Below are 20,178 nucleotides of genomic sequence, written 5' to 3' on the forward strand. Positions count from 1 at the left end.
GAAATCCTACAATAATCATATCAAATGTAAACTCAATCTCCACCCACAGTTCTACCTCTGAAATATGCCCTTCTTCAAGTGTTGCTGTTACTTGCAAATGGAAGCATCACTTTCTCAACTGTAACATCCATAAACGTAGACGTTATCCCTGACGCCTCTTTCTCCAGCCTTAATATCTGATCCATCCTGTTGACTTTATCTTTTTAAATATTTCCTGAATGTATCCTCTTTTCTAAACAACCATGTTTACTCTAGTCCAAGCTTCCATCACACTTACCCAAACTAATACAGGTATCTTCTAACAGTCTTTCTGCATCCAAGAGTCCTCCTCTGCCAATTCATCCTCCATGCATTTTCTCAAAAACTAATCTGATCACATCTCTCTGCTTCAAGTCTTTAATACCTTCTCAGTGCTTTTAGGATAAAACAAGACTCCTTAATAAAATCCAGAAGGTCTTGGATAGGACATTATGGTCTACCTTCACAGATTCATCTCTCATCAAACTCTGCATCACTCTCTACAATTTAGCAAGGCTAGTTTTCTTTCAGTTGTTTGGGCATACCATGATCCCTGGCCCTTTTGGGCCTTTACACACGGTGTTGCCTCTGCAGAATATGCCATCACTCACTACCCTACCGCCACCACCACTCATCTCTTTATACTGCTTACTGCCTAATCAGTCTTCAGATGGCCTCTCAAGAAACACCTCCTCAAAGAAGCCTTCCATGACTCCTTTAACTTAGATGACCTTCTCCTCATACATGTTTATGACTGCATATATTACTATTTCTAAATACACATTTATTTTTGTTACTAATTTGTGCTCAATGCCTGTCAATCCAAAAAGACCTTAAGCTTGATAGAGGAAAAAAAGCCTGGTTCACTCTATTTTTTTTTTTTTTTTGAGACGGAATCCTCACTCTGTCACCCAGGCTGGAGTGCAGTGGCATGATCTCAGCTCACTGCAGCCTCCACTTCTCTGGTTCAAGCAATTCCCCTGCCTCAGCCTCCCAAGTAGCTGAGATTACAGGCGCACGCCACCATGCCCAGCTAATTTTTTTGTATTTTTAGTAAGACGGGGTTTCACTATGTTGGCCAGACTGGTCTCCAACTCCTGACCTCAAGGAATCCACCTACCTTGGCCTCCCAAAGTGCTGGGATTACAGGTGTGAGCCGCCATGCCCAGCCTGGTTCGCTCTATTCTATCTCTAGTACCCAGCAAAAAAAGACACACAAATATTTTTTCAATGAATCAATCAACATAGGAATGACAATGAAAGCCGTGCAATCAAGCAGTACTGCCTAAGAATGGGACTTGCAAAGAGTAAAAGGGACCAGAATAACCATAGGAAAATATTACAGTTTAGGAATCAAGCAGAGAAAAATGTGGTGTTTTTTTTTTAAAGCAGTCAAAAAGTTAGAAGGAAAAAAAAAAGGAAATAGCTAAATCACTAATGCCATGGAAGGATACAATTCCAAACAGAACAGGCCACCGAACTTGACAAATAGGCAGTATTCTGTGATCTGACAAAATTAATAATGTGAGGCGCAGAGAAAGGGAAAATATGTGGGGAGAAGCTCGCACCTTTTCATCCTCTGGAAGTATGATTTATAACTTTGTTAATATACTAAAATTACCATGACGGTCCGAATCAAACAATAAATCTAAAGAAATATGCGTGCCATTTTAGATTTCAACATTATTTCTCTCTATCCACATGAGTCATTTTCGGCCGACTGCATATATAATGTTTACGGATAAATGTTTTAACATTTGCACCTGAAACGTTCTGTTTTTCAAAGACCTTACCTTCCAGAATCATCAAAACAGACCTCCGTGTGTCCCTCTGTATGTCCATATCTCATTGGCTTCCGTGTGGCCGGCATCTTTTCCTTTATCTACCTGAAAATGTTTTATAAAAGCCAGTCTTTTTATCTGAAATGAGAGAAAAGCCGCGAGGCTGGGGATCGGAAGACAGCTTAGTCTCCTCCAGGGCACGCTCTCCGCAGCCCGGTTTCCCCCTCCCGAGTGACACCAGCAGGATAAGGCGGAGGGTCTGTCAGACAATAAGCCGGGAAGAGAACACGCATCTCCTTGGCAGGAGAGGGCAGCCAGAGTAGGGACTCACCCGGGTGACCGAGCCTCCGCGACTCCGGTTCCTCAATAGCCGCTTCCCGCGCTTCAGCTCGCTCACCAGAACGCGCCTGCGCCGACCCGCCCACTCCCAACGCAGGTCCCGACAGAGGTCGCGGAGTGGTGACGTCAGCGGCGGCGCCCTCCGCGTGGAAATTAGCCGGTCTCCTGGGCAGTGAGGGAGGAAGGGAGGAAGGGAGGTAGCTGAACACGGAAGTGGTGGCGGCGCCCGGGGACCTGGCTGAGGCGATGACTGTGACGGCTGGGATGGGACCAGAACGCCAAAGCGGGATTGGGGGTGGCAGAAACGCATCTGCTTTGTAAGACCTACACGAGGTGCCGGAGTGGTTGGGCCTCCCCTTCCCACTTAAGCAAGCGCCCTGAGTGATGGCGATGGTGATAGCAGCAGTTACTCTGGCAACCCCAGTTAAGCTGCGCTCCAGGAGGTGAGTGGGGGAAGGGTGGCCGCTGCTGGTCTCGTAGGCCGGGGTCTTGTTCCTGCCCTCCAGGGTCTCCTACCGGGCAACAATATCCAGATCCCTAAAAGGATCCGGTCCCTTTTTGGGGCCCAGTTAGCAGACAGATCTTTGAGCATCTTCTCTGGAGAAGAAGGCGAGATCTTTTCGAGCCTCTAATCTTGGCATAATTCGTGCCCTCACCTTGTCGCTTCTGTAGCGATAAAGGAGGAATGACTTAATTTCAGTTCCGGTTGGTTACTCTTGGTCCCTGAAGGTATGGGGTATATACATTAATGTTTATTCCTTGCGATTCTATATATCCCTTTTGAAGAAAGTAATTTGTGTTCTCTATTCAGAGCCTACCTAAAGTTTACTGAAGTGAATGTTTAGAACCAAAAGAAGAGTTATAACTTAACTGCGTTGATTGCTTACATTTGATCCATGCAATATCTGCTAGAGTCTTGGCCACTAAGTTTAAGTTTATTATTTTCTTGTATCTTCATATTCTCCAGATTGGTACACCAACCTCTGATGAAAACCTTCAGAATGATATTCTTTCGTTCGTACTTATCTTTGAGAATTTTTCAGTGTTTTTATTATACCTTCCAGTACCGATCACATTTAGTTGATGACCTAAGTGAGATGTTTTCTTCAGTTGAAGAGGTTTCCCTATTTTTTTTTTCAATTTAGTTCCATTGTGAAAAGTTGCAAACACACAGGCAACCGTCGTGTTCTTACCTTCGATGGCATTGTGTGAGGTGTTGTTTTTAGTACTAGAGCTCCAGATAGCCTTGCTAGACGCAGAGGTTTGTATATGAATGAAGGGGAAGAATGACTGGCTTAAAAAGAACTTAGGATTTGTGGAAAAATAACCCACCGGTGATTTCCCGAAAGAGCAATGTTACCTGAGATGATGCTTTCTGAGTGACCTAATTTTTCTTTGGAGATCATTTTTTTTTTGGATAGACCCGTTTATAAATGTTTTGTTCAAGTAACTTGCTGTCATTGGTTAGACTACATGGAATTCAAGATGAACTCATATAATATTCAACTCTATGTTGAATAAAGCATGGTGAGATTTCTGGTTAGTACTATTCAGAGCTCAGCATAAGAAGAATCTCCAAATTAGCACAAGTTATAGCTACAAAATGCCTTCACTGTAATATCTATAATATCCATGTGACTTTAAGATTATGATTGGTGTCCGCACATCTGTCTTTTTCTATCAATCAAACCATTTGATTCATAGGTTAAAGAACAATTTTCTTTGCAGATTTCACATGTATAATAAGAGCTTGAGCCTCCGAGTTCTACAGTCCTAGGTTTTAATTCTACCTATCACTTATGTGACCTTGAATATGTTCCTTTACTGAAAATCGAATTCCTCATCTCTAAAATGCAGATGACACCTATCTCCATTGCATTGTTAGAGTATATAGGAGATACTCATAGATGTATAAAAGTAATTGTTATTAATGTCTCATGTTATTAAAGGGGTACTTTGGGTGGGTATTTAGTGGTTTTTGTTTAGAGTGGAATTTGTTTAAATAATTATCCAGTAGATTTTTCAAATGTTAAAAAAATGTATTCTTGCTGTTGCTAGTATAATGTTTTCACAGTTGCATTTGTTTCAGTCAAATGCCGACAAACGGTAATACCTTCAGTGAATTTATGGTCTTGCGGAGGCAACTAGACATTCAAACAATATGGACAAGATGATTGTGCAGTAATGAAGGATGTGTAACTTAAATATTAGCAAACTTGTCTAGTTAGTTAAAATAATACAGTTTTTAAAAAAGAACTCAGTGTAGCCATGTCACTGATATGAGTGTCGAAAATTTTCCAAATAGAGTTATTTATCATTAACAATGCTTATCTCATAGGTGTGGGTGGCTATTTGAACTGACTAAAAATGATGCCAAAGTCACAGATTGAATTGCAACGATGGTTAGCTTTGCTGTGTTGTAACCACTTATACTACCCTTAGGCTCACTAATTTTGTTGGTGTCAAGGGCAATTGAGTGAGAAAACATGGGTACATTTGCCATTCTACCAATGATAGTATTACCTATATAAAATCATATGATCTTACAGAGCTTATCTAAGAGGATATACCAATATTGGCTTATGGAAGGAGTTTTAAAAATAATTTTCTATTAAAATATGTACTTGGTGCAAAAGTGATTAATCTTGTGAAAGGTAAGGCTGGAAGAGTGTAACAATAGCCAAGGAGACCAAAATATTAAAAAAGAAACATTGAAGGCACTTTAGAAATGCTAAGATTTTTGTATTTCTGAATGTGTCCTGAAACTTACTAGCCTATTTAATAATTTTGGGGTAAAGTATTATTTATTTGGTAAATAGTACTTGTCTGTATGTAAACTTCATATGACATAAAAGGCAATACAGTAAAAGTCCCCCTCCTACTCATACGCCCAGCTACCCAGTTCCCCTGGCTAAAAGACAGCCAGTATTTGATTCTTATATTACATTAACACTAGATCCTTACTACAGCAAGATGAGATAATCAGTGTTTTATAGATAGAAAAACTACTACAGCAAGATGAGATAATCAGTGTTTTATAGATAGAAAAACTAAGGCAGAAAAGTTGTGATTTATCTCACACACCTTTGCAATGTCAGAGCTAGAAATAGAACCCAGGTCTTTCACCTAGTCCAAGGTAGTCTACCACACTGATTCTTGAAATCATAGTTGTTGCCACAAAACTTAGAATGTAGTAAAACATAATGTCGGCCAGGCATGGTGGCTCACGCCTGTAATCCAAGCACTTTGGAGGCCAAGGCGGGCAGATCACCTGAGGTTGGGAGTTCAAGACCAGCCTTACCAACATGGTGAAACCCCGTCTTTAAAAAAACAAAAATAAATAAATAAAAGAAAAAAAAAACAAAAACATAATGTCTAAAGTCACCTTTTTTTTGAGATGGAGTCTCACTCTGTTGCCAGGCCAGAGTGCAGTGGTGCTATCTCGGCTCACTGCAACCTCCGCCTCCTGGATTCAAGTGATTCTCCTGCCTCAGCCTCCCAAGTAGCTGGGACTACGGGATGGCCCTGATCTCTTGACCTCATGATCCACCTGCCTTGGCCTCCCAAAGTGCTGGGATTACAGGCATGAGCCACCATGCCCAGCCTAGAGGTCACCTTTTACTGATTTGTAGGTAAAACTTGTTACCCAACTTTAAATGTAAGCATATGTAATTGTTATAAAGCAGTGAAGAGAATATAATAAAATTTTGTAAAATCTTTGCCTCTTTTCTATTTAAATCTACTTACTAAGTTAGCTTTTTAAAGGCTACAATTTTTCTGTTAAAGAATTTAAAACTTTTTAAAAGAATATATTTAACATCAGGAATAATATGGTGCTTCGTGATATTTCAGAAATGCTTGAGCTTCCTTGACTTCATATTTCTGAGGCACATTTTTATGCAGAATTTTTAGCCTTACATGTAGTCTTTGTTTCCCTTCTCCTTTTTCTTAATTTTGTTACTTTCCCATCTCTCATTTTTAATCATGGAAAAGTCTGAGTAATATTAGGAAGCGGCCAATGTTTGTTTTCATTAAGTTCAGTGTATGTTATTTTCATACATTTTATTCTTGGCAGTAAAAACATGAAGTAGCTGGCATTATCCAGATTTTACAGTGGGAGAACTTAAGCTAAATTAGATTTTTTTTTTTAAGCAGGTAACATACCTAGTGAGTGCAAAGTCTGAATTTTAGCCCATATTTGACAATTTAGCAGCTCACACTATTTCATCTTCACCATGCTTATTTTTAAACATAGCATAGTGAAAAACAGTATAGGCTGTTAATTTTTTACAGATCTTTAAAACTTCCAAATTTTCTCTTTATGCTTTATTGACCTTATGAGAAAAAAGAACAAGAAATAGGCCAAAATGTCAAAATTGCCTACTTTTAAGTAATGGAATTATAGCTGTTTTCCCCTCCTTTTTAAACTTTTCTGACTGGCCCATATATTATACAATGAGCATATATTGTTTTTATCATAGAAAATTACAGATTAGAAGAAAAAATCTGTTCAATCTAATTTATTCCATAAAGTGTTACAGTACTATATCTTAAATATTCTATTTCTTAAATTCTGTTAATCTTCCTTCTACTTTTAGAAGTTCGGGTACTGCCAGCTCATAGTTTTCTGCTTTCTTCACTCTAGATTATCCTCTTCAGTGATAAGGGTTCCTAGACATCTCTCCTTATCTTTAGCTAAAGCTTAGGGAAATGTACACTCATGTTAACAGATAAGCCCATTAATGTTTCCCCAAAATTTGTTCCACAAAAGGATTTGTGGCAAAGTAAAGACAGGAAGCTATGGCTTATGCAGATTTCTTTACTGAGGGATCTCTTGGGAACGCTTGCTCAATATGCACTGTAATCTTTGAGAGAAGAAGCATTTCCCAAACTTACTTGACAAGAGAAGCTTTTTTTCTCCAGAATATGTGTTAACATCTTTCAGAACTAGTGTCCACAAGAGTACAGGTGGGCAAAAGTGACATAAGCAAACTATACTTAGGAAAGAAAGTGGAAAAAGTGGGGAGAAAGGGAAAGGAGGGTGCAGTGCTACTAAATTGATGATTCGTTTTTAGAAAATTGCCATTAAGTCCCATGAGCCCTGGCTCAGTAGCATGAAAAAAGGAGATACTTTAAAGTATTTACTGGAAAATGAAACTGTATTGCTTTTGTAATGAGAAAAACATTTGTTTTTTAGTCAGATATTTTTTCATACAAATAAACCCATTTTCACATTTTTTTCTTAACATTCCAAGGAGTTCATCTGTTGTCTGCTATCCATTGACTTCCGTTTGTGGAGCCTAAATGTTTCTACAGAATCCAACTCAAATACACGGACTATGATCAGAATGCTTTCAAGGAGTTTTTGGGCACATGATGGCAGGTAAACTTTGGAATCATGAATTTGGTAGGGAAAATCCTCAGGCTTAATTACTACCATATTAACAATATATTTGTGCATTATTAATGTAGTGTACTGAATTAGTCTTTATAAGATCAAATTTATTTCAGTGTAGTATTTACATTAATTGTGGTCTTAGATGTATGTCAGCATTGTAGACATAAGTAGTTCAATGAATAATTAATATATGCAATAATGCTGTTATCCAATATCATAGAGAATACTAATGAATTTCCAGATAAAGGAAGCTTATCCTTTTAATTATTGGATTTTAATTGTTTTCTGTAGAAATCTTGAATTAAAATCACCTTTTCAGCCTTAGTCAGTATTACTAAATATTATTTAAATATTTTGTAGTGAAAATTGACGTAATGGGCACTCATTCTGTTATCATTGTCATTGTAATTTGTGGTAGAATCTGGGACCAAATAGTGGCAGAATCTAGAAACTTGTTTTCTTGAGAAGGCTTTTATGTAAACTTGCTTTTTAGATATTTGCTTTTTGCTCATTAAGAAATATGACTTTAAAAAAAAAAAAAGATGTCATTCTGTACTCCCCAGGGCAATGTCACATAGCTGCCTTCATAAAAAATTAATTATTGAATCAAGCCAAAGCAGCCTTTTCCCAAGTGATTCTTTCACCTTCTTTTTAAAAAGGATTTTTGTAGCTACAATCAAAGATCTTTGATTTGTCAGCATCTTTCAAACTATCACCTTTGATTTTTGTGTCACATAAAATTATTGGTGAAGCCATCTTGTCATATCCTCTTGTACTTCACTTATGCAAAGTTTTCATAAAATTTTAAGAATTAATGATAGGCTATCTGGAACAACTCGTTCAGATTAAGAATGCTACACTGTTTTTTGCATTCAGATTTTACATGTATGGACAAAATTCCAAAGCACATTTTCAAAATACTGATCTTTAGTCTTTATAACAATAAAAATAATTTTTCACTCACTAAAATTAATAGTTATTTTTATTGAAAGAAATATGATTTTTTTTCTATTTTAGAATTTTGGTTCAAAGAAGCTTCTGGAAGAGATTAGAAAATTCTCTTTTAAGTATATGAAAGTTTGATATATCTCTCATTTTTTTAATAACAGAATCAAATACTAGTGAAAGAAATTCTGAATATCTTTTTTCTAACAAGATCTCTCCATAGCATAGGGTTATTTTTAAGCAGTTACTTTCTTAGTAATTATTAAGCTTTTATATATGCCAAAAAGTATATGATTAAATGCATGTGTTTTTTAAAAATATATCTATCTGCGAAGTAGCTTCTGAGAGCCACTTGTTATTTCAGTAATGGTTACGAAATTTGGAAGTCTGATATTTTGTAAAAGAAAAATATATAACGACCAGGCACAGTGGCTCATGCCTGTAATCCCAGCACTTTGGGAAGCTAAGGCAGGCGGATCACAAGGTCTGGAGATCGAGACCATCCTGGCTAACACAGCGAAACCCCATCTCTACTAAAAATACAAAAAATTAGCCAGGATAATCTCTTGAACCCAGGAGGTGGAGGTTGCAGTGAGTTGAGATCATGCCACTCCACTCCAGCCTGGGTGATAAGAGCGAGACTCTATCTCCAAAAAAAAAAACAAAGAGCCAGACACAGTGGCCCACGTCTATAATCCCAGCACTTTGGGAGGCTGAGGCAGGCAGATCACTTGAGGCCAGGGGTTCGAGACCAGCCTGGACAACATGGTGAGGCCAGGCATGGTGGCTCATGCCTATAATCCCAGCACTTTGGGAGGCGGAGGCAGGCAGATCATTTGAGGTTAAAGAGTTTGAGACCAACCTGACCAACATGGTGAAACCCTGTCTCTACTGAAAATACAAAAATTAGCTGGGTGTGGTGGCATGTCAGTAATTCCAGCTACTGGGGAGGCTGAGGCAGGAGAATCACTTGAACCTCGGAGGCAGAGGTTGCAGTGAGCCAAGACTGTACCATTGCACTCCAGTCTGGGTGTCTCGAAAACTAACAAACAAACAAAAAGATATAAACAGTACACTGAAAGTTAATAAAGAAATGGAGAGGGCTGGGTGCCATAACTTGTAAGCTTTTTGGAACTCCCATTCTTCTCTTAGGAACAGCACAGACAAATGTCCGTCTGACAATGCATGATGGTAACATCATCAACCATATTCAGTACTAATATTAGTTTTTGTAATTTTTAGACAAATATAAATAGAAAAATTTTCTTCTGACTTTGAAGACTAAAACATCTGATGACATTCTGAATGACATTTTGCTCTATTGATAGAGCAAAAAATAACATTTTATAAAAGTAGGATTTCTTGAGCATGAACTTACAGTTTTCTAGCAAAAGAACAGCTATGTGAAATTTACATAAAGCTCTAATTCTGAGATAGATACAAAACAGTAACTAATCAGAAGTTTTTATTGCATTAACTCCTTTTTTTTTTCCCTCGAGACGAAGTCTGACTCTGTCACCCAGGCTGGAGTGCAATGGCGCGATCTTGGCTCACTGCAACGGCAGCCTCCCAGGTTCAAGCCATTCTCCTGCCTCAGCCTCCCAAGTAGCTGGGACTACAGGTATGTGCCACCATGCCTGGCTAATTTTCGTATTTTTAGTAGAGATGGGGTTTTGCCATGTTGGCCAGGCTGGTCTCGAACTCCTGACCTCAGGTGATCCACCCACCTCGACCTCCTAAAGTGCTGGGATTACAGGTGTGAGTCACAGCACCCAGCCTGCATTAATTAAGTACAGGTAAATGTGTGGAAAACTCAACTAGGGCAGTGATATTTTTTACTTTATTTTATGGACATCTGTAGCATTAGCATACGTAAAAACGGTTAACCTAAAATCCAGACACATTTGATTGACTGGTACCTGTGACATACAAGTTGGTAAGCCTTGCAAAAGAAAACCTGTTTTGCATGTAAACTTGTTCTTTGGGCGAAGACATCAAATCATTCTGTAACTTCATGGTCTGTTGAGTTTCACCTCTATCTGACATGTGGTTCCTTTTTCACTTTGAAACATTAGTTTTCCTCCTGAAAATTATATTTGCTCACAAAAATCTCTTTACTTTGTAGTAACATTGGGCTAGAGACAGAAGTATTCTGTGATTTCTTATGAAGAAAACTGGCTTAGGTGCTTTAACAAAACAACATATATAGTCTTTGTTTCTTTTTTTAAAAGAAAAAAATGAACATATATGTTAACATATATTGAGTACTTAACACATTTAGGACCTGAGCTGAATACATGCATTATGTTATGTAATCCCGAACAGCCCAATGAAATAGATGGCATTAGTACCTCAATTTTACATATGAATGAACTGATGTTTCAAGGTTATATGGCTAGTATAAAACAGTAATTGGACTCAACCATGTTTCTAATGCCTGCCGTCACTATGCTGTGGAAATGCATCCTTGCCATCCATATACATGTATAGAGATACTGAGAATGTTAAAGTGGTTACTGCTAGGGGATGGGATTATGGATATATTTGCTTTTTTGTTGAAACTTTATGCCTGGTTTGGGTTTTCCATGGTGAGCATAAATTTTCCCTCTCAGAAAGACTTAGTATTTCCTCTTTATCTCTAGGCTTCTAAAATTAGAATAATGTACTTTGATATTGAGTGGGCTCTTTCAGTATGGAGGTACCTGTCCTTTAGTCATGGGAAATTTTCTAATATAGTTTATTTGATAATTTCTCCCATCCATTTTGTTATTTTCTATGAAATGCCTGTATTAATTTCTAATGCTCTTGTCTTTTCTGTCTACTTCACCATTTTTTCCTATTTCCTGTATCAGTTCCTAAGCATACCCACCAACTTTTCTATTAAATATTTTATTTCACACCAGGTACAGTGGCTCACGCCTGAAATCCCTGCCCTTTGGGAGAAGTGGGCAGATTGCTTAAGCCCAGGAGTTTGATACCAGCCTAGGCAACATGGCAAGACTCCATCTCTACAAAAAAATACAAAAATTAGCCAGGCATGGTGGCATGTGCCTGTAGTCCCAGCTACTTGGAAGGCTGAGGTGGGAGGATCACTTGAGCCCTGGGAAACAGGTTGCAGTGGGCTGAGATCATGCCACTGCACTCCAGGGTGGGTAACAAAGTGAGACCCTGTCTCAAGAAAAAAAAAATTATGGCTGCTTGCAGTGGCTCACATATATAATCCTAGCACTTTGGGAGGCCGAGGTGGGTGGATCACAAGGTCAGGAGTTCAAGACCAGCCTGGCTAACATGGTGAAACCCCGTCTCTACTAAAAATATTAGCTGGACATGGTGGTGGGCACCTGTAATCTCAGCTACTCAGGAGGCTGAGGCAGAGAATTGCTTGAACCCAGGAGGCGGAGGTTGCGGTGAGCCGAGATTGCACCACTGCACTGCAGCCTAGGGGACAGAGCGAGACTCTGTCTCAAAAAAAAAAAATTATTTCAGCAATCATATTTTTAATTTCCAAAAAAAAAATCTTATTCTAGTTATTCGCCCCTCCTTTTATTTGTTTATTTATTTATTTATTTTAGAAGGAATTTGGATCTTATTACCCGGACTGGAGTACTGGGATGCAATCCCAGCTCACTGGAACCTCTGCCTTCTGGGTTCAAGCAATTCTCCTGCCTCAGCCTCCCAAGTCGCTGGGATTACAAGCACCACGACCACGCCCAGCTAATTTTTGTATTTTTAGTAGAGATAGGGTTTCACTATGTTGGCCAGGCTGGTCTCAAACTCCTGATCTCAGGTGATCCGCCCACCTCAGTCTCCCAAAGTGCTGGGAGTACAGGCGTGAGCCACTGCCCCAGCCCCACCTCCTTTTTATAGCATCTTACTTATTCATAGTTGTAATATCTTCTCTTGACTTGAAAGAAGTCAGTTTTAGTTTCTGCTCTTTCCATAGTTGTTTTCTCCAACTTCTGTATATTTTGTTATTTCATATATGTTAGAAACTTTCCTCAAAAGTCATATTAGTCTGTTCTCATGCTGCTAATAAAGACATAACCAAGAATGGGTAATTTATAAAGGAAAGAGATTTGACTCACAGTTCCACATGGCTGGGGAGGCCTCACAATCATGGCAGAAGGTGAATGAGGAGCAAAGTCACATCTTACATGGCAGCAGGCAAGAGAGCTTGTGCAGGGGAACTCCCATTTATAAAACCATCAGATCTCATGAGACTTACTACCATGAGAACAGTATGGGGGAAACTGCCTTAATGATTCAGTTATCTCCACCTGGCCCTGCCTTTGACACATAGGGATTATTGCAATTTAAAGTGAGATTTGGGTGGGTACACAGGCAAACTATATCAAGTCTGATGACCCATGAGTGTTCTTTCCTAGTTTAGAGTGTACAACTATGCTTCCTGGAAGCTGTGTGTGAGTAGGCAGGGCCTGTGGACATGTGTGCTTCACTGCATGCTTGGGTGGTCTTCCAACTTTATATTGGAGGATTCCCAGCTGTCAGCTTTGATAAGTCTTTTCTCTTTGGCCATTCTCTTTTCCAGAAGAGTGTCTTTCACTCTTCTATTAGAGAGGTGTAAATCTAGCTCCTGGAGTTCTGGGAGCTGGATGGCAGAAGAGAGCAAGGAACTTTTAATTTGTTGCTGTTGTTTAGGCCCGATCTTCTTCTCTACCCTCGCTGTTTCTGCTATTTAAAGTCCCAAGCCCATCTGGTTCAGTTTCTCCAAATAATAAGTGTCCAATTTGCTCTAGATGTGGGATAAGAACAGAAATCTACCTGCTCTTAGGCAGAATGTCACCTTATCTCCCATGTTGCACCCTGTTCTCCACCCACACTTTCGGTAGCATCCAGTGCCTGTGGGTCCTGAACTTTACCTGCTCTGTTGACTTGCGTCTTATCTGTGTTACCTCTGTGCCTGATGCCTCCTGTATCTCTGCTGCTGAATCAGTTATTGTTCATTCATTTTCTGTACTTCTATTTTATGACTTTGGTTATAGATATCTGTTCATTTCATTGAAGAAGAGGTTTGTGATTTTATTTCTCATATTTTCTTGTTGATTGGACTGACTTCTGAGAGAAGGAGGGGCAAAAAGATTTTCACTCTGCCATTTTCTGACTGGGGTAATTTTTGTTTTATAATGAGAAAAAACCAAAAAGCTGTTTTCAGCTTGAGGGGAAATCAAGTTACACTACTCATTGAGAAATTTAGGGCCAGGCTCAGTGGCTCACACCTATAATCCCAGAACTTTCACTTGAACCCAAGAGTTGAAGACCAGCCTGGGCAACCGAGGGAGACTCTGTCTCTACAAAATAAAAATTTTTAATTAGTCTTGCATGGTGGCACGTGTTTGCAGTCCCTGCTGCTCCAAAGGCTGAGGCAGGAGAAAGACTTGAGTCTGGGAGGTCAAGGCTGCAGTGAGCTGTGATCGCACCACTGCACTCCAGCCTGGGCGATAGAGACCATCTTAAAAAATAAATAAATAAATTTAATGAAATGGTAACAGTTATGACTAAGAAAGCATTATAATCACTGAAAGATTTTATAAGGAGACTTGGTTGCTTTTGAAGGTAGCAAGAAGTTTGAGAGAGAAATTGAAGTAAGGCCTTGGTAAAGGTGGGAATGTCGTCAAGGACACAGAGAGCTTAGCTCTCATGTGAAAGTGAAGGAAGAGAAGGAAGACATGTCACAATTTAGAGGTAGCAAAGAGACAAGATTAGAGGTCACACTCAGAAGTGAAGTTCATTTAGTAAATAAGAGCGCCAAGCATTTCAAACTTTAATAAATGACTCTTGATATTCTTCAGCCCACCTTGTTGCTTCTAGTTTGTGTTCAGTGGAATTTAGTCAATGAACAGCCAAAGCATGCAGTTGAATACAATCTTGGCTATGCTAAGTGATGAAGTTTCTTTCAAAATTAGATAAGAAATATTTTTCCCTAAAGATCTTAAATGGTTATATATCACTGAGCATATTAAATCAAAATACAGGTGTTCCTCCATATCCATGGAGATTGGTTCTAGGACCCCTGCAGATACCAAAGTCCATGGATGCTCAAATCCCTTAAAATAAAATGGAATAATATTAGCACATAACCTACCCCGTCCTCCCAAATACTTTTAATCATTTCTAGATTACTTATCATACCTAATACAATATAAATGTTATATAAAGAGTTGTTATACTATATTGCTTTTAATTTATTAGGTTTTTTTTTCCTTGAACATTTTCAATCTACAATTGGTTGAATCCGAGGATGGAGAACCCATGGATATGGAGGACTGACTGTAATAGCTATAATCACCAGATGGTGTTTTTTTTTTTGGAACTGGGGTCTCACTCTGTCATTCAGACAGGAGTGCAGTGGCACAATCACAGCTCACTGCAACCTCTGCCTCCCAAGCTGATGCAATCCTCCCACCTTAGGCTCCCGAGTAGCTGAGACCACAGGTGTGTGCCACCACACCCAGCTAATTTCTTTGTATTTTTGTTAGAGACGGGGTTTTGCCACATTGCCCAGGCTAGTCTCAAACTCCTTAGCTCAGGCAGTCGACCCGCCTCAGCCTCCCAAAATGCTGAGAATACAGATGTGAGCCACTGCACCCAGCCTTAGAAATAGAGTTCTTTATATGGCAAGTCTTTATTATTAGTTCACACTTTTAAGCACTTGCCAGTCATATTTTCCAATACAGATACTTGTTTCAAATCCTACTACTTTGAAAATTGATTCAAGTGTCTGTAGACATTTACTTGACTGTTGGGATTTTTAAAATTTTCCTCTGACATAATCAAACTTAATCATATCAGACTGTTGAGTATGACTGGATTTTTTTTTTTTTTTAGTTACAAAATTTATGTTTCATTTGCAAAAAAATTGAGATTATAGGACCCCTTTCCCCAGTTCCTGGCCTAAATCTCTTTTTTTCTCCCCCCACACCCAGACCGGAGTCTTGCTCTGTCACCTAGTCTAGAGTGCAGTGGCACCATCTCAGCCCACTGCAACTCGGCCTCCTGGGTCAAGCAGTTCTCCTGCCTTGGCTTCCTGAGTTGAGTAGCTGGGATTACAGGCTCCTGCCACAATGCTTGGCTAATTTTTGTATTTCTTTTTTTTCCCCCCCTTTAAAAAAAATTTTTTTTAATAGAGGTGGGGTTTCACAGTGTTACCAGGATGGTCTCGATTTCCTGACCTCATGATCCACCTGCCTCGGCCTCCCAAAGTGCCATGATTACAAGTGTGAGCCACCGTGCCCACCCAATCCTAAATCTTATTCCACATAAGAATACTTAAGTAAATTTCATTTACAAACAATCATTATTAGTCTTCATGAAACTCGGTATTTTACATTGCAAATTCTAGTATGTTTTACCAACTTCAGAGGAAAGGCAGTGCCTTACAGAAATTTATCTGCTTGTTTTCAAATGATCAAAAATACAAAGGCATATGTGTTTAAAATGGCAAATTTTTATCCAATTTTATATTTTCTAAAAATTGCCTAAACTAATAGTAAAGTTGACCAGTTATTGAAGTGAGTTTAAAACACTGCACTGGAAATGCTTACTGGGCATTTCTGTTGTTCAGTGGTGATTGTTTATTTAATAAATTCTTACAGCTTTACAACTTAAAATTGTTCATATTTTAATCAGTAGGGAAGGAAATATGGAGAAGGTGAAGGAACTATGTAGGGTAGTAGTTCTCAAACACCAGCTCATAGATTTGTGTCTGTCTCCTACAAAGAATTCACTGATCTGCTGTGAAATAAGGAAACTGTGGTAAGGAGAGATAAGCATAAGATATACTTCAAGACTAGAAACTATTAACATTTGCACATTTATTATGGTTGATAGAGGAGGCTTGGCTTTTTCTGTGTCACACTGAAAATTATTAGCTATGAGAAAGGAACTCTCTTCACTCTATGGCACTATTAAGTTATCATATATATTATATAGCATTTTATTTAAGTGGGAACAAACTTTTTCATGTACTAACCATGCTTTTTCCTCTTGTGTCTAATTGAAAGCTTAATATGTAAACTAGACAAGGTAGATGACAAATGGTTAATGGCTTTTTTTTTTCTTTAGATACATCCAGAAAGTGCCCAGAAGAAACTTCCTGTTGGAAAAATAGAAAAAGCAGTATTTATAACATTAGAATTTGTGGATAATTTGTTAAAATGGCAGAAAATAATGAAAATATTAGTAAAAATGTAGATGTAAGGCCCAAAACTAGTCGGAGCAGAAGTGCTGACAGAAAAGATGGTTATGTGTGGAGTGGAAAGAAGTTGTCTTGGTCAAAAAAGAGTGAGAGTTGTTCAGATGCTGAAACAGTGAATGATACAGAGAAAACTGAAGTTTCTTTAAGGAACCAAGAAAGGAAACACAGCTGTTCATCCATTGAGTTGGACTTAGATCATTCCTGTGGGCATAGATTTTTAGGCCGATCTCTTAAACAGAAACTGCAGGATGCTGTGGGGCAGTGTTTTCCAATAAAGAATTGTAGTAGTCGGCACTCTTCCGGGCTTCCATCTAAAAGGAAAATTCATATCAGTGAACTCATGTTAGATAAGTGTCCTTTCCCACCCCGATCAGATTTAGCCTTTAGGTGGCATTTTATTAAACGACACACTGCTCCTATAAATTCCAAATCAGATGAATGGGTAAGCACAGACTTGTCTCAGACTGAATTGAGGGATGGTCAGCTAAAACAACGCAATGTGGAAGAAAATATAAACTGTTTCTCACATACCAATGTTCAGCCCTGTGTCATAACCACCAACAACGTTTCGTGTAGAGAAGGTCCTATGACTAGCTCTGTGATGAACCTGGTTTCAAATAACAGTATAGAAGATAGTGATATGGATTCCGATGATGAAATTCTAACACTTTGCACAAGTTCCAGAAAAAGAAACAAACCCAAATGGGAATTAGATGATGAAATCCTGCAGTTGGAAACACCTCCTAAATACCACACACAGATTGATTATGTCCACTGTCTTGTACCAGACCTCCTTCAGATCAATAACAATCCATGTTACTGGGGAGTGATGGATAAATACGCAGCCGAAGCACTACTGGAAGGAAAACCAGAGGGTACCTTTTTACTTCGAGATTCAGCACAGGAAGACTATTTATTCTCTGTTAGTTTTAGACGCTATAGTCGTTCTCTTCATGCTAGAATTGAACAGTGGAATCACAACTTTAGCTTTGATGCACATGATCCCTGTGTCTTCCATTCTCCTGACATTACTGGGCTCCTAGAACATTATAAGGACCCAAGCGCCTGTATGTTCTTTGAACCACTTCTATCCACTCCTTTAATTCGGACTTTTCCTTTTTCCCTGCAGCATATATGCAGAACAGTTATTTGTAACTGTACAACTTATGATGGCATCGATGCCCTTCCAATTCCTTCTTCTATGAAATTATATCTGAAGGAATATCATTATAAATCAAAAGTTAGAGTACTCAGGATTGATGCACCAGAACAACAGTGCTAGTAACAGGATAGGAATATGGGAATGATAACATATATTTTCATTTAATATTTTATTTTTCTTATGCCACTTTGACTTTTTCTACGAAGGCAGTGGTGTCCAGAGAAATCTCTGCCCTAAATTTTACTTCTAAATCCATTTTTTTAATGATACACTAATTGTTTAAGGTTATATACACTAGAGCCTAAATAGATATTTTTTAACCAGGTGTTTGGTTTTTGTTTTTACCGTGTAGATTGTATACTTAAATTTTTTCTTTCCTGAATTTATACATGATCCAGGCATATTTGAAATTTGGTAGGCATTGCAAACACATTTGAATATTCTGTATTTCATACTTTTCTTCAAAGGTAATCTTATGTTTTTTCCTACATGTGAAATATTTTTTTGATCTATGCCATTAGTATTATATATAAAATATACTTCCCCGTCCCCCTTTTCACTGAGTTTGACATTCTTCAGTAAAGCTGAATGTTGTAATTCACCATCCATACTAATGTTATTGACTTTTATAACTTACCATTAGGGATATTAAAGGTAACAAAACCAAGTCAAACTTGATGTGTTTTCATTTTAAATATTAACTCTAAAGCAGGATTACTAAATTTGATTAATCTGGTTGATGAGAACCAAATGAAAACATAACATTCTCAAGGTGCACTTACTCTTCTGCAATATGGCTGGATCATTTGTCATTCCTGAATAGGTCTTTCTCCTCAACCTAGAAGAGTTAAACCATCTTCAAAACATAAATCTTGTTCCTTTCTCACTGGAAGCTTTGAAAATAGTGATAACACTATTAGTAGCTCGTAGTTACTAAAGTGCTAAAGCAATTATGGGGTTTTTCTGTATTAGCTTATGAACTGTTACTTCTATTTAGCCCTTTTATAGAAACTCAGCTATTACTTTGGGGAAATTCCACAGTCTATAAGCAGCTGCAAATTTCCACTAGTAATCAAAGAGTACCTAAGTAGTTTTTTATTATTTTAAGTTGAACTTTTATAAAGATTCAAGAAATAAACATGGAGCTGAGTATTCAGGAAGCTTAATATTGTTTTTGGTTTACAAGTTCCAAATAATTACCCCATCTTCAGAATTAACTTACGTCTTTAATGTGGCTTCAAGAAAAAGGAAAGCCATTTGATAGCTACATGACTTACGCCATACAACACAGTACTGGACAAAAGGGGTGATCTTTTAAATTTACTGTCCCAGAAACAGGGTAACATTTTTAGAAACATCTTTAACCCAGGGTAACTAGTAAAAATAAATGGAGTGGTATCCTATCTAACTTCTTTTTTTAAAGAATCAATGAATAATAAATGTAGACAATTTTTCTTCTGGTGAGCTGTCTAACCCTTTGTACAAATTGGCATTTTTAATATGGTAATTGATTTCTTGATGCTAGTTTAGCTATATTAGGAAACTGCTTCTACCTGGATTGAAAGAAATTGGACTCATAAACTTCCAAGTTAGAACAATGTTTCTTCATTATTGTTGCTTTTACGTGAATAGCATTTCCCTATCTGGCAGTTCTGCTGTTAAGATGAAGATGACATTTTTCCAAAATAGCTTTAAAATAAATTTTTAGTAATTATTACAAAATTAAACAAGGAAAATCTCTATTGCCATTATCTTCTATCATTTATTTTTCCTCAGTGATCTCAAGCTTGTCTTAGTCTCAATGAGATGTAGCTACAAAAATTGCACCTCTCTCAGCAGTGATGAGGCTCAGGTTATCATAACACCAGTGTCAGGATAAATATCTCTTGTAAAGATGATGTTTACCTTTTCCAATGTTAGAGAAGTCTCATACTACCTCATCTTTATTGTGGCGCTTTTGTAGATCACTGAGAAGCTTATCTTATTAACCAATATAACACTTCCTAAATATCCATCTTTGGTGAAACAAAATAGTGTGGTAGACTACCCATGATTATAGTTTTTTATCAGAATTTGATAAGACTTTCTGTTTCTGTGAAACAATTATTTTAAATATTTTTCTTTTAAAAATAACTTTTTATCAGTACAGAAAAACCTAAGGGATGATTAGCTTACAAATATTCTGTTAAGGGGTAGTTTTATAAAGAAAAATGATATATAATTATGTTGTCTTTTATAGTGTTAAAATTAGTATTTATATGAAAGTCAAGATCTAAGTACCTTTTCATATAATTCAAACTGATTGCTTGTGATATGTTTT

At 37.9% G+C, this 20,178-nt stretch overlaps 2 protein-coding genes across 5 annotated transcripts in view; one reads left to right on the top strand and one right to left on the bottom strand.

Annotated features, from left to right (window-relative positions):
- The window catches only part of WDHD1 (WD repeat and HMG-box DNA binding protein 1), an 80,071-nt gene extending 77,883 nt beyond the window's left edge, over positions 1 to 2,188 (bottom strand). For 3 of the 4 annotated variants that reach the window (XM_064365884.1, XM_064365885.1, XM_064365882.1), the window contains exons 1-2: positions 2,131 to 2,188; positions 1,812 to 1,904 (exon numbers count right to left, since the gene is read on the bottom strand). In XM_064365884.1, coding sequence (XP_064221954.1) covers positions 1,812 to 1,888 — 77 coding nt within the window. In that variant the 5' untranslated portion in view covers positions 1,889 to 1,904; positions 2,131 to 2,188. Of the gene's footprint in view, positions 1 to 1,811; positions 1,963 to 2,130 lie in introns of all 4 variants that reach the window. The other variant, XM_064365883.1, reaches the window with a different exon arrangement.
- A 109-nt stretch (positions 2,189 to 2,297) lies between these two features.
- On the top strand, positions 2,298 to 19,602 carry SOCS4 (suppressor of cytokine signaling 4). The gene is made up of 3 exons (XM_012451010.2): positions 2,298 to 2,581; positions 7,394 to 7,521; positions 16,564 to 19,602. The coding sequence occupies exon 3, from the start codon at positions 16,656 to 16,658 to the stop codon at positions 17,976 to 17,978; it is 1,323 nt and encodes a 440-aa protein (XP_012306433.1). The 5' UTR covers positions 2,298 to 2,581; positions 7,394 to 7,521; positions 16,564 to 16,655; the 3' UTR covers positions 17,979 to 19,602.
- The last annotated feature ends 576 nt before the right edge of the window (positions 19,603 to 20,178 follow it).

This window comes from Aotus nancymaae, unplaced genomic scaffold (assembly GCF_030222135.1).
Source record: "Aotus nancymaae isolate 86718 unplaced genomic scaffold, 86718_ANA_hifiasm-v0.15.2.pri h1tg000062l, whole genome shotgun sequence".
Taxonomy (NCBI): Eukaryota; Metazoa; Chordata; class Mammalia; order Primates; family Aotidae; genus Aotus; species Aotus nancymaae.

Excerpts from the sequence above, each read along its gene's own strand:
- SOCS4 (XM_012451010.2), top strand. The coding sequence starts at position 16,656 with ATGGCAGAAAATAATGAAAATATTAGTAAAAATGTAGATGTAAGGCCC.